The sequence below is a fragment of the Lytechinus variegatus genome, chromosome 1 (genome assembly GCF_018143015.1).
Source record: "Lytechinus variegatus isolate NC3 chromosome 1, Lvar_3.0, whole genome shotgun sequence".
NCBI classification, from domain to species: domain Eukaryota; kingdom Metazoa; phylum Echinodermata; class Echinoidea; order Temnopleuroida; family Toxopneustidae; genus Lytechinus; species Lytechinus variegatus.
Genome location: NC_054740.1, coordinates 57,793,348 through 57,807,548, shown reverse-complemented (window position 1 = coordinate 57,807,548; position 14,201 = coordinate 57,793,348). Strand labels below are relative to the sequence as shown.

Genomic DNA, 14,201 nt, shown 5'->3' with positions numbered 1-14,201 from the left:
CAAATTTTCAAAATGTCTTTGTTTTTGTTGCATCATTGGTGATTTATTTATTCTAAAATTTGGGTTGGATTATAAACCTAACAACTAGTGAATATTTTTAAAAAGTAAAAACACGTGTATATCAATTCCAACTCTTTTCCATCAAATTAGAATTCTGTTTACTGTTTTTGTATGCAATTGTTGAACTTCCAGCCATATATTGTTTATTTACATTTTTAGAAATCAGACTCAAAAACATTTATTTCGGAGAAAAAATGAAGAGCTTTAAGTTGTAAAATAACATATAGACTTTGCCATCTTGAAAAAGAAATTTGATCAAATATCAGTGATGAAATGTGCTGATTTTAAGTGCTAAATTCCCTGAGCTTATTTTATCGTCCTTTTACAAAATTTGATTTTGGAATCCCTCAAGTGATCAATTACTTCTAAAACTTTAAAATAGCACTACTTGTGTTATTTTCAAACTAATACACTGCACTCTCACATTACTCTTGTTTTGAATTTGCTGCACTGGCACTTTTCAAACAAATAAATAATTTTAAGATTTCTTGTGCTGACTTTGAGTCCATTCATGGATCAATACAATTTTATTAAAATCATTTCTGTCTCGCCTGCATAGCAGAACGAAACTATAGGCACCGCTTTTCCGACGACTGCATCGTCGTCAACACCAAATCTTGACCGAAGGTTAAGTTTTTGAAATGTCATCATAACTAAGAAAATGTGTGGGTCGCCTCTAAAGGATGTTGCAGAGTTTGAGTTCTACAGCTCCTGTAGTTGTGAATGTCACAGGGCTGGTCTGGTATTAGCACAGGCTCAATCGTCCCAGAATTTTTTTGATGGTGGAATATGACTTGGTTGGGATGATCGCAGGGTGCTTACTGGTTGGTAATGGCGTATTAGAGACTTGCAGAATGCAGAATACATGCATGTAATCGGTGTGCGGATCTATTGATAATATTGATGATATGATTTTGAAAACTATGCGATCCTTTATGGCCAACCAATTATGATTATTATTATCACCGTACGCCTTTGATTTTATTATAATTTTTCTTACCACTATCATTGTTGTTGTTGTTCTTGTTAAGTATCATTATTGGAGACTTTTTTGTGATCAGCAACATACAGATAATTTTAATTTAATTTATTATCACATATGTATATTGTCTTATATGGGATAGTTGTAAATGGGCAAGGAATTTGGTGTTACCTTGTACACAATACATACACCTTTATATGACTTGAAAAATATACTGTCCTGTATTACATTTTCATTACTCGCTATTGAAATGAAGTAATCAGGAAAAACTCCTTTTAGTCCATTATCTGGTAGCATGTATTTTGCATTGATTTGAAAATAGAGTTTTCTAGGCTCTTCAATTTTTAATTAGTACTTCTGAGGAAAATGAATGGAAATCATTAAAATGAACATGACATTATTTATATTTTCCAGGTATGAGAGACATCTTTCATGGCAGAAGCAACTTTTATTGCAGCGAAGGCATCGCAATAATGAAGAGACACTGGGATTAAAGAATACTACGACCACTGAGGATTCCATGCACAGTCCACCCTATAAGATAGCCAGTGGGTCTTCAAAACGAGTTAAGCGTGCAACAGTCTCTGAGCGCAACCAGCGCGCAGGGATTATGACAACTGATTGTAAGAAGGAGCGGCTGGAATGGAGCTTGGTTCCGGAGAATGAGTGCAGGTTGGTGGTATCTTGCCAGTCTGGAAGGGACAGCAGTCAAACAATGTCCTCAGAAAATCTCTTTGTATCTTCTACCCACCAGGCAAAGACTGAACCTATGCTGCAAAGCCCAATAAAGCTTCCCTCTAGTAATAGGCCTAAGCCTGAGTATGTGGAAGGTAGTGGTCGGATTAGATCACCAAAGAGCCCTTTTGGTGGAAATATGGAGAGTAGACAAGATGCGCAGGTTTCGTATCTTTCTGTTAATGATCATCATCTTGGTACGGATGACTCTGTAGGGAATAAGTTTGTCTTCCAATCTGAGGCTGCTGGTGTGAAGCACACCATTGGCTCTAGTGAACCAACTTCATCTTGCCTTCCATACTCCACTGATCAAAGTATTGAACAAAACCTTAGTGAGAAGATGTTATCGTTGGGGCAATCTGGGTTGGTCTGGGACACAAAAGATGCAGACTGGGCTGAGCACAAGGAAGTGGGGAGGGTAGAAGATAAAGGACATGGGGAAGAGGACAGTAAAGAACTCTTCGACAGCTCCAGGATTGAAACAAGTGCCTGGTCCTCTTCATCTTGGAGGACAGATCCTGCTGATTGGAATCAAGGTCAGGATGTTGATAGAGCCCAGTCTCACTCCCAGCCTTGCCAAAGGCAAGACAAGATTGGCCCTTTCCAAATTGCAGAGTCAGATACTCTTTGCAATGATGGGCAGGATGGAGGTGTTGATGGAGCAACAACAAGTGGATCCTACACTGGTCTTTCAGCACTTGGATTGGATCAGACATCCATTGAGGATGAGAGGAAGAGATCAAGTGGCCACCCATCTTTGAGTGAGGAATGGACCAGTGACCCTAGAGATTGGGATATGAATGAAGGAGACCAAGCCCTAGTCTCTAAAACCAAGGAGCAGGATAACAAGAACTCTACTAATGATCAAGGTTTTGATGATAGCTATGACCCAACTGAGGAGCAGAGTGAGGGTGTAGAGCCATCAACTTCAAGGAACCCTCAGGAAGCATCTTATTCTGATGAACAGTTGTTAAGTGAAAGAATGAAAAGAGACTTTAGCGTCAGTAACCCTAAATACCATCCAGAGGAAGATGATAAAGAAAATTTAAGACGATTAAATAATGATGGCATGGAATCTTTCAAGCAAGACAAGGTGAACAAGTCATTAGGTAAGGTGTTGAAATAACTGCAAAGTACAGCGTGCGTAATCTGATAATCTTTGACAAGAAATGAATTTAAAAACTTTTGAACTCGAGCCAAGCAACAGATACCTTATCTAGTTAGCTATCAAACATTTTCAAGCTTATAATGATCAATCTTTCTTCTGTTAGTGGTGAAAAAGATGTTCACAGTTTGACAAAACGTGGTCTTCTCATGAAACGGAGAATCTTTGTGGCAAGTCTATAATCAAACTATCAGCTAGGAATTATTGAATAGATCATGTGTGAAATAAGCATAAAATTTTTTCTTCCACGAAGAGTACACCCTTATAAAAAGAATTGGGCTTACATTAAACATATAGCATTAGCAACACACTTTTTTAATCTTGGTCAGAAACTGATAAATTACACCCAGGGTAGTAAATTTTGACATAATCACCAAAAGTAGACAATTTTCAGTATTTTATTACTATTAAAGATTGGTAATTAAACATGTGCTAGATGTTAAGTGTTATTGACAATTATGGCAAATGCATCTAACAGCGCTTTCTGTGTGGTAATTCTGCTCATGGTGTTAGTCGCTGATTTGTAAATGTCTTGATACTTCCACTAACAGCATGTCTGTGCCGTCATTACAGGTGGATATTCCCTTTAGTAACCACTACCCCATTTCTCTTTTTCTTGTATAGAGTTCCCTGTGGCTCCAGGAAGAGATTCTGAATCCGATCTTAGCAATATCAATGGTTCCTTTGTTGCTGTACCCACACCAGTGGAGTTTGATGATGCCACCACAAGCCAGACAGAGAGCAATAACATTCTTAGTATCAAGGGAAAGGATGCTCACAAAAAGGTATGCCATTATTTCATGAAATTTCATGTATATAAAGTGCTGTTTAGCTAGTTGCCCATTTGTTTATTACCCCATTTCGGCTCCAGTTGTTTCAAGTGCTTTGTGCATTCTGGGAATTAATCCTGCTGGGTATCCATACACCTCACCTGGGTTGGGGGCAGCATGATTTGGATAAATTTCTTGCTGAAAGAAAACAAATCATGCACAGGATTCTAAACCGTAGCTCTAATTGTAAGATGAGTCGGACCGTATCGCCCTTCTCTTCATCCACACCCTGGTTGAAATGATTGGTCAAAGTGGATTTTAGGCTGACCAAAGAAGATCAGGCAAGTGGAAGAAGATGATCTATTAGATTGAAGTACAACTTTTGTGGTATGATTTTGCTTTATCAGGCCTGTGAAATCTCCGCTATTTAGCGGAAATCCGCTATTTTCATTTTTAAGACCGATTTCAATTTCCGCTTTTTTCCTGTGTTCCATTTCCCTTTTTTTCTAAGTCAAAATTCCGCTATTTTATCCAAAACGGCTGGAAAACACGTCTAGGTAAATGGATGCGAGCAGAATGTGTGTGTTGTGAATACGGGGCCTTGTATTTTGCCTTCGCGAAGTTCCGAATTTTTAGTATATGTGACTCTATGAAACTGCTGCGGATCACACCGTGCACCGTTGCCGTTGTTGGCATACAAGCGCAAAGCAGCGGCTCAAATCGCGATATTTTGCGACTGGTAAATAAGTCTGTAAGCGCTCACTGAGATTTGTTTGTTTGTTTGTTTTATTTATTTACATACGGTAAAAAACCTGCTATCAGCCGTCAGGCTGTTTTTCAGCAAGTCCGTAGAACATACGTACAATAATATAAAAACAACAAAAACAAATTTATACATGAGTGAATAATAAAAGCAAAGTGACATTAGAATAACATATTTCGCAACTTAATTACACACACGCACCCCCCCTAAACCACCAAAAAATATACACACGTGTAGTTTAATGATAAAGCTAAAATGTCATGGGAAATAAATTTGATATGCTTCGGGTAAAAGAAGAAAGAGTTACTTCATTCCGGACCAGTTGAGGAAGTTCATTGAAAATATGCGATGCATTATACAGTGTACTTAATTTCAAAATATTTGTGTTGGGTTTATCTAAAACTAGGGTTCTTTCAATATTTCTTAGTGAATATGAGCTCGTTTTGGTACATAGTCTGGAACAAATAAGAACTGGTGCTAGATTATTTAAAAGTTTGAAAATTAGAGTTACTAAGTCCTTTTTTATTTTAACATTTAGACAGTCAACCTTAATCCTCTTGAATAGTTCAACTCTATTATATTGGAAATCTACTTGTAACACAGTACGCAAGGCTCTGTTCTGGATTATTTGTAATCTTTTTAACAGTTGGGAGTTTGGATGCATCCATATGATGTTGCAGTAATCGAAATGCGGGTGTATCATTGTTTGATAAAGGATCATCGCAGTTTGTTCATCAATGTACGGTCTTGCTCTTCTGAGCATAAAAAAACTTCGAAGCAATTTAGACTTGACATTGTCTATTTGGCCTTTCCAGGACAAATGTTTATCTATCACAATGCCTAAATACTTGCATTCATCGACAACCTCCAATGGTTCTGGATTACTTTTGAAAATGGCAGTTTCTTTACGGGTTTTGGCGACAGTAGAAAAGTACTCATTTAGGACACTTGCTATATTGATGTCACCAACATATTCCCTTTCATTGTAAATTATTTTCCTGATTGATGTAGATTTGTTTTTGCTAGGAATTAAAACTCGCAATAATTTCCACATTAAAGGGGAGTTTCCCCAATTTGCCTTTATGCTTTCGGTGAAATAAGTACGCTTTGCGGTTCTTATTTTAGATGTTACATGATTTCTTAATCTTTTATAATCATCCCAATCATTTTGAGATTTTGAATGATCTGCCGTTTTTTTAATCCTATTCCTTTCACGTATTAAGGCCAAGATCTGATCATTCATCCATGGCGATTTTCTACGTCGAACTCTTTTTCTTTTTATTGGAGCATGATTATCAAGTACTGCTCTAAGTTTATTTATCCAGTTTATGTATGCGAGTTCAGTATCAGTTTCGAATAGCACAGTGTCCCATGATACCTTTCTAATGTCTTCAACAAACTTCGTAATGTCAATTTTCTTTAAATTTCTAGAACAAACGTAACAGTGATTATGGGGAGACATGGGCTTACTTCTTCCCCAAGATAAGGCAATCATATAATGGTCACTTAAACTGAGTGGTATTACATCACAGTATTTAACATTGTCACAATTAGAAGAAAAAACATGATCAATGAGCGTTTCCGATACTTGAGTGATTCGAGTTGCTTGTTTAACACACTGTGTAAGATTATATTCTGTCGCTAGTCTTAAGAGACGTTTCGTATGACTTGAAGGGTTTGTGGACAACATATCACAGTTTAAGTCACCAATCAATATGTATTCCATAAAGCGTGTTTCAACACTTTGTAAAACTTCTTCAATTGCATCAAATATTTGAATATTTGAATCAGGAGGCCTGTACCAAGGTATCAACATGAACGGTTTTTGTTTAGAAAATTGAATTTGTATACAAAGCAACTCAAGTCCTTCAGTATTTACATGTAATTCTTGCACAACATGATAATTCAAAGATTCATGAATATAAGTAAGAACTCCTCCTCCATTCCTGTTCCGATCCCGTCGAACCACTCTGTATCCATTCACATGGATTTCATCATTTGTTACAGATTGGTCTAGTCTAGTTTCACACAATGTAAGGATATGAATTTCATTTTTATCTAGAATATTCCGAATTTCATCAATATTTTACAACAATGAGCAAACATTCAAATGTGTAATGGTAATTCCTATAAACTTCTTAAGAATATCATAAATACTTTCATTATTATCATTATGGGTATTATCATCAGATTGTTCATGCGAGTTATCATCATCAGTTGATTGATGATCATCCATAGATAGTTCGTCATCATGATAGTGATTTGGTAATTCATTTAACTGACAGAGGTCACAAGTCCAGTCTGAAGTAGAATTGAAAAAGTCAAATCCCAAGGAAGAACAAGAAAGGTGCATCCATCTTTCACATCCACAGCATAACATTGCATTCTCGTTTGATTTTACAGTTTTGTTACAGGAAATGCACGGATATTTGGGCCCCATGAAAATACTACACAGTGCTAAGTAAAAAATAGTTTAATTCGAATTCTTACAGTTTTTCAATGTCCTTCTCACTTCGTATGGATATCTTCCTTCCGTCTTCCACGAGGGCTGTGATTCTTCCATCATGTGTCCATGTTTTTTTTACGTTGTCATGGATACGCGCCTTGTAGAGAAGTTCGGATCGTTTCGCCGTCAAGTCCTCGTGGACGTAGATACTTGTCCGACGCAGATTTACCCGTGCACGATATACCTTGTCACGCTGGTTGTATCTGGTGAACTTCACGATGATGACCTTCGGCGGATATCTACCGTTGCCGTCCCTTGGAGTTCGATGAGCGATCCGATGAGAGTGGTCGATGTCGATAGGGTCCAATTCGATTCCCATCTTCTCTTTGACGAGATCAATGATAACTGTCCGTGTTTTCATCAGCTGTTTCAGGCACACCGTGGAATTTAAGGCAGTTTCGTCTACTGTACTGCTCCTCCAAGATGACAACTTACGATCACCAACGAAAGGATCGAAGATGACGATGTTTTGATCATTATTTCAAAGGAATTAGCGGTAACTGCGGTCTAAGGTACGATATTTCTGAATTTTAAACATTTTTTCGTAAATATGGATGTGATTTCTTTTACATAATGTGACATTTTATGTACAAAAAAACGATCGGAAAATCGGGTTTCCACTGTTAGATCTAACGTTACTGCTAATATACGTTGTCTGTACGTACGGGCCTCCAAGCTCTTCAGTGTATGTATTGGTGAGTAAGCCAACGCAGTTCAGCGGAACAACCAAAATACAGAGACTGAAGCTTGAATCGTGATGGGCAAATTTATGCAGCGGCTTGGCGATAGTAAAAAGTAAGGTAAATTTTCAGATTTTGCGCTATTTTTTTGAAACCCCACTCACAGGCCTGCTTTATGGAGAGCGAGTAGCTTCTGGTTGAGTTTCTTCTCTGTTGCTGCTGTAGGGTCCCTAACAATGATAATAATATGTAATTATAATAGTAACTAGTAATCATAATAGTAACTATAATATCAATAGCAACAACAACAAAAATAACTGAAAATTGTAATGATAGCGTCATTTTTACCCAGGTTAGCCACTTCATTTGTTAAAGACTTTTCTTCCAGCTGGCCCTGCTTAACATGATAATGGTATAATACCCCAGCTTTAGTGGGCTCCCTAGGTGCTTATTCAGGGAATTTCTTCCTACTTACCCATTTACTGCACCTGGGTTGAGAGTGGCAAATAAAGATAAGTGCCTTGGCAATGGATGCAGGTGCTGCTGTGGGATTTGATCCCCATGCCTTGTGGTTCATAGCATAGAGACTTATCTACACGGCCACCGCTTGGTTTTAGCTTCTTGACTGGAACAATGTTGTTATTGTCTGTATATTCCCATACTAAAAGACTGAATGAGCCCAGCTTTGTGTCATTACAGCTTATAAGCCAAATATAACATTCTTGTTGCATGGCAGAAAAGTTAACAAGTTTCTGAACACTCAAGATATTAAACTTTGAAAACTCACAAGTTTTCACCTACATGTAAATAGAAAATCTCTTAACCCTATTTAACTTGGATATTTTGCGTTAAGTTATAATCTTGTTTTTGTAGAGTCGAGAAGTCAAGACAGGTCCAGTGAGGCACAAGGACCCGTATCCTATCTTTGAACATCTTCAACTCAGCTATGAGGAGGTGAGTATGTATTCTGAAATCTCTAGTTGCAGCAAAGATCACCTCTTTTAGTAAGAATCTGTCTCGTAGTTTGTCAACATTTTGTGCCAATGTCACAAAGAAGAATGGGTTTCACCTAATAGCCATGGTGTATTGGTTCTGACTCTCACCTTGTAAACAGACGGTTGTGTGTTCGAATTCCACCACAGTCTGACGTCCTTTGGCAAGGTGTTAATCCACACTTTGCCACTATGGACCTAGTTGCTAAATGGGTTACTCTGTCGGATTTGAAAGTCATTGTAGCTTGTCCAGTACCTCAATTGACTGGAATACTCACCAGGGAATGGAGGATGTGCATACATATGTGTGGGAATGACTGATTGAATCCAATAACTTGGGTAGTAATATACCTGTAAAACTTTTAGACACGTCGTTCCGATGTATTAAGCACCATATAAAAGCGGATTATTATTAAGTGAGAAGATTTAAAGATTAGAGTTCTGTTCAAAAATAAATTGGTTTAAGAAGTAGCCTTTATTATTTTAAGAAAGCAAGAACAAAAAATCATGCGCACTTTTACCATTGACATCTCATGTTAGATTCCTACAATTTTGCACTTACAGAAGTAATCCAGGCTAAAAATAATATGATTTGAACAGAAAAAGAAAAATCAGACAAACAAAACTCTGAAAAGTTGATCAATATCTGACAAGGAATATCAAGGTTATGGCATCTTTAAGACTTGCATTATTCCAGTGATACGGTTCTAGGCACGTCTTCATGAATATTCAATAAGCAAATTTATGATGTCATGTCCCAACTTGTTCTTTTGTGTTTTGTTTAATGAAAGTAGGTTTATTCAAAATTTTTCCTTCAAGAACTAAAAAAAAAATTGGATTGACAACTGATTTAGTGCATTAGACATTCATTGTTGCAACTTATTCATTGTAAGGGAGACATATCATTCACACAAGTATGAAAAAAAAATTATGATTTCATATAATAACATAAGAAAAAGGAAAGTGGGGATGTGACATCATCAACCCACCTAATGGAAATTTATGATGATGTGCCTATAAATGTTTTCACAATATTTTGCTAGAATTCAATATTCAATACTGCTATTTGTTATCAGATTTTGATGAAATTTTCAGCAATTTGCCCTGGGAATTTTACTCTATTTAATTAGTAATTTTTTAATAATTTATTTTTTTCAGCCTGGAATACTCCTTTTAACTGAAAATTTATTCTTTTAAAATATACATATTTATATGTTTTGTGGGGGGTATATATCTTTTTTACCATTCAATTAGACAATGTTGAAATTGAGTAAATAATAAGAATACAACAGTATCATTGTGTTTATTCTTTGAAAGTAGTTTAAGTTTGCAATAAACTAAACATTCACATTATACTCCTTCTCCTCATCTTCTCATCATCATCATTATCATCATCACTGTCATCACCATCTTCCTCTTTCATATCTACTTTTTTTGTTACAATATAACTAATTTTTACAATAATGATAATTCATCTTTTTACATCCTTTTTTATTCACTTGTTTTATTTATAGGCCTTCTTCTTGTCATATGGACTTGGATGTTTGAACCTGAAAAACACTAATAAGGTAAGGATCATTTTCATGAAACCATTCCCTAAGTCCTTTTACATTTATTCAAATGAATTCTGAAATATTCAGCATAATTATATCTGAAGCTTCTAACAACCTTGAATTATGTGGGCAATCTTTAGACCAAGCATTCAGTCATTTGCAAATCATGAATTAATGTACCTGTTCTGTAAAGCATCAAATATGTGAAACAGCTATGAGACGGGAGAGATATCTGTCCTTGTAAGCAAATTCTAGTTGCAGGTATGATCGAACAAAGGAATCTTGCGAGAAGATGAATTACGTCAATTATTAGGGCGATTCCATGCTAGAAAAATCGGCCATTTTCGCAACATTTTTTCAACCTACTGTCAAAAAAAAAAGAGGAACTTCAATATGTTTTGTACATGAAGTACTACTGGGTAGTCATATAAACAAATGAAAACTAACTGAAATACCTTGTCCATGGGTGAATGAGAGGTGAAAATGTTGAGTATCGTACTGGACCTTTCTGAGTCCTCTGCGACACACAACATTTTCACCTTTAATTCACTTACATGTATAATCAAACAAATTTTTTGATAATCAGTTTTTCACATGAATACCCACTAACTGTGTTATTGACCAAAACAATTACTACTGCTCACTAAGAGACCAGTGGTTTGTTGCAGAAAGAGTTGCAATCAATCGCAACTCTAAAAATCATGCACAACTTGATTTTCAACCAATCCAACAGTGCGCATTTGGGACTTGCGATTGATTTTTTGGCTTGCGTTTAAACGCAACTCTTTTTGCAACGGGCCCCAGAAATTGTCAAACTGTCCCACCACATGTATAGAATTGCCCATTAGATGCATCTTCTTGATAGTCTAGTTAAAGGACAACTCTAGTTAAAGGAAAACTCCATCCCAACAAAAAGTTGATTTGAATAATCCAACAAGCATAACACTGAAAATTTCATCAAAATCGGATGTAAAATAAGAAAGTTATGACACTGTTCCTTATAAAAATATTTTTCCCTATAAAAGGGGGTAGTGAACTAATGTGTCTGATGATATATCCACTGATCTGGACAAACAAAATCACTTCAAACTTTTGAGAAAATGTCACTTTGGGGAATTTATATGACATGACATTTGGAGAAGCTGTTCATCTGAGACGTATAATACACAAAAGTTATTCTTTGATGAATTTTCTTCAAACCTTCACTCATATTTTGCTTTCATTTTTTCTGCTTTTGATTATTAAAACAACTTATCGTCATAATGCAGCGTTCTCGCCAGTGTATAATACGTATGGTTCAAACACCATGCGTGCGGAAATGGAATTTCAGCGACATGCGTGGAAAAATGAAATGGAAATATTCAGAAAAAAATAATACACTCCATGAACTCATCTTAGTGATATCAACTTCATTTATCGGGTTGCGCCAAAGTCCCACCAACTTAAGACCACTTACAGGCCTACTACGGCTAGGAAAGTGGCAAGGCGCCCAGCTAGCTCGCGGCTGCTATTGCGGGCATATGACGGCATGGTACGGTCGTTCCGTTGCCTATTCCCCCGTTTGCCCCGCACATCACACCGGCTATGCTCCATGGTGAAACGTCAGATCACAGACTCACACAAAACTTACATGTCGATCTACACGCCATTACGTTGTTTGGTGTTGGAAGTGCCGGTAGAGAATATAAAATGAACTTTCGCCAGCACACACAGAACTTGCATGCACAACACGCGCAAAATAATTGCAAGACAAGTGGTGATCAACTAGGTGCATGCACGATACGCGCGCGCTATATAGACGATCGACGGAGCGGCGGACATGTTTTGCAGATCCAGCCTAAATCTAGAAACACGACAAAGCCCTTTGACTTCTCATGTCTGGTCCGACCAGGGCCCGACTCTTTTTTTTTTTTTTCTCGAAAATATTTACAATTCATAAGCTGGAAAGCTGCACTTCTCTTTCTTTGGACTGAACGGCAAGTATCTGTGCATTTGTGTGGGCTTAAAAATACGCCACAATGGGGCTTCCTTAGCGTCTCTATTTGATGAAAAGGCTGTCGCTTCCGCGCTCCGCGAGGGAGGGGTGAACCCCCCCTCCCGCACCCACCCCCCAGGAGTGGCAGCACAAGTCCCCGACATGGGTGAATTTTTTTCTGGCGAGAATGCTGATAATGGTCTTTACTTTTAACACAATGGTGAATTTACCATAATCATTCAGAATAGGACAGAGGAATAAGAACAAAACCCAATGACATGCCGTAAAAAGGGAATTAAAATAAAATAGAATGGAGTCTTTCTAAATGTACATGTGTGTTATGTTCATCAATTTTCATTTTTGTGACTGTTCCATATTCAAGGAACAAATGGACCTAACAGAGATGTGGAGAACGTTCCGTCGCCACCAGCCCAGCTTTGTGGCCAACTATATCGTTTATCACTTCTTCAGAAGCAAGGGATGGGTACCTAAGACGGGGCTGAAGTTTGGAGCAGATTTCAGTGAGTACATACATGTAATATACCTTATCAAGTAGGACTGTGAGATGAGGTGATGATCAAATTATATTGTGCCATTTAATATCAATGAATGAGAACATGTGAGCCAATTTTACTAAGATTTTGATTTTGGCCTCGTCGCGCCGCATCCGCCGCAGAGATTTCCTTGTGAGCGCTCTATCAGCTGCATTTCTTCTCAGATCATCTTCAAATTTGGCAGGAAGGTTGAGTATGTGCTGGCAGAGCTCACATGGTAAGGTCAATGGTCATTTTCAGGTCAACATTAAAGTTTACATGAAAGACTCTCTTATGACACCTAACTCCGCAACCGTACGTCACTTTTCAACCAAACTTGGATGATAGATGGACTTGGGGAACCTGCATGTTATGCTGCAGTCAGAGGTCACATGGTAAGGTCAAAGGTCATTTTCAGGTCAACATTAAAGTTTACATGCAAGACTCTCTAATGACACCTAACTCTGCAACTGTAAGTCATTTTTCAACCAAACTTGGATGGAAGATGGATTTGGGGTACATGCATATTATGCTGCAGTCGGAGGTCACATGGTAAAGTCAAAGATAATTTTCAGGTCAACGTTAAATTTTACATGCAATACTTTCTAATGACACCTAACTCTGCACTGCAACCGTAGGTCACTTTTCAACCAAACCTGGATGGCAGATTGATTTGGGGTACTTGGTGCAGTCCCAGGTAACATGGTAAGGTCAAAGGTCATTTACAGGTCAACGTTAAAGTTTATATGCAAGACTCTCTTATGACACCTAACTCTGCAACCGTAAGTCACTTTTTAACCAAACCTGGACCTGCATGTTTTGCTGCAGTCAGAGGTCACATGGTAAGGTCAAAGGTAGGTTATGGAGCATACCCGGTGTGATGTGCGGGGCAGACGGGGAATAGGCAACGGAACGACCGTACCGTGCTGTCATATGCCCGCAATAGCAGCCACGAGCTAGCTGGGCGCCTTGCCACTTTCCTAGCCGTAGAAGGCCTGTAAGTGGTCTTAAGTTGGTGGGACTTCGGTGCAACCTGATAAATGAAGTTGATATCACTAAGATGAGTTCATGGAGTGAATTATTTTTTTCTGAATATTTCCATTTAATTTTTCCACGCATGTCGCTGAAATTTTACACATGGTTCCACTTGGTCTCCATTTCCGCACGCATGGTGTTTGAACCATGCGTATTATACACTGGCGAGAACGCTGGTATTTTTACACTAGAAATTTTACATTTAGCCCATTTCCATGAACCAAAGTGAGATTTTTTTTAAAATCAGAACATAGTGAACTTGTACCTTATACTCTTGAATTCTTGACGGATCCTCCTAAATTTGAATTTTAACCATATGGTGGAAGTAGAGTCCCATACATGAGTACCCTTTTTATAAGTCAATGGTAATAATTGCTTTCTTAAAATCATTATTGTGATGGAATGATGATGATGATGATCCACAGCATTTATATTGCACCAAATATCTGTTA

At 37.6% G+C, this 14,201-nt stretch overlaps 1 protein-coding gene across 1 annotated transcript in view; it reads left to right on the top strand.

Annotated features, from left to right (window-relative positions):
* The window catches only part of LOC121418087, a 28,266-nt gene that overhangs the window by 11,165 nt on the left and 2,900 nt on the right, over positions 1 to 14,201 (top strand). Inside the window, exons 5-9 of the mRNA XM_041611796.1 lie at positions 1,457 to 2,886; positions 3,567 to 3,727; positions 8,535 to 8,615; positions 10,168 to 10,221; positions 12,564 to 12,702. Coding sequence (XP_041467730.1) covers positions 1,457 to 2,886; positions 3,567 to 3,727; positions 8,535 to 8,615; positions 10,168 to 10,221; positions 12,564 to 12,702 — 1,865 coding nt within the window. The remainder of the gene's footprint in view (positions 1 to 1,456; positions 2,887 to 3,566; positions 3,728 to 8,534; positions 8,616 to 10,167; positions 10,222 to 12,563; positions 12,703 to 14,201) is intronic.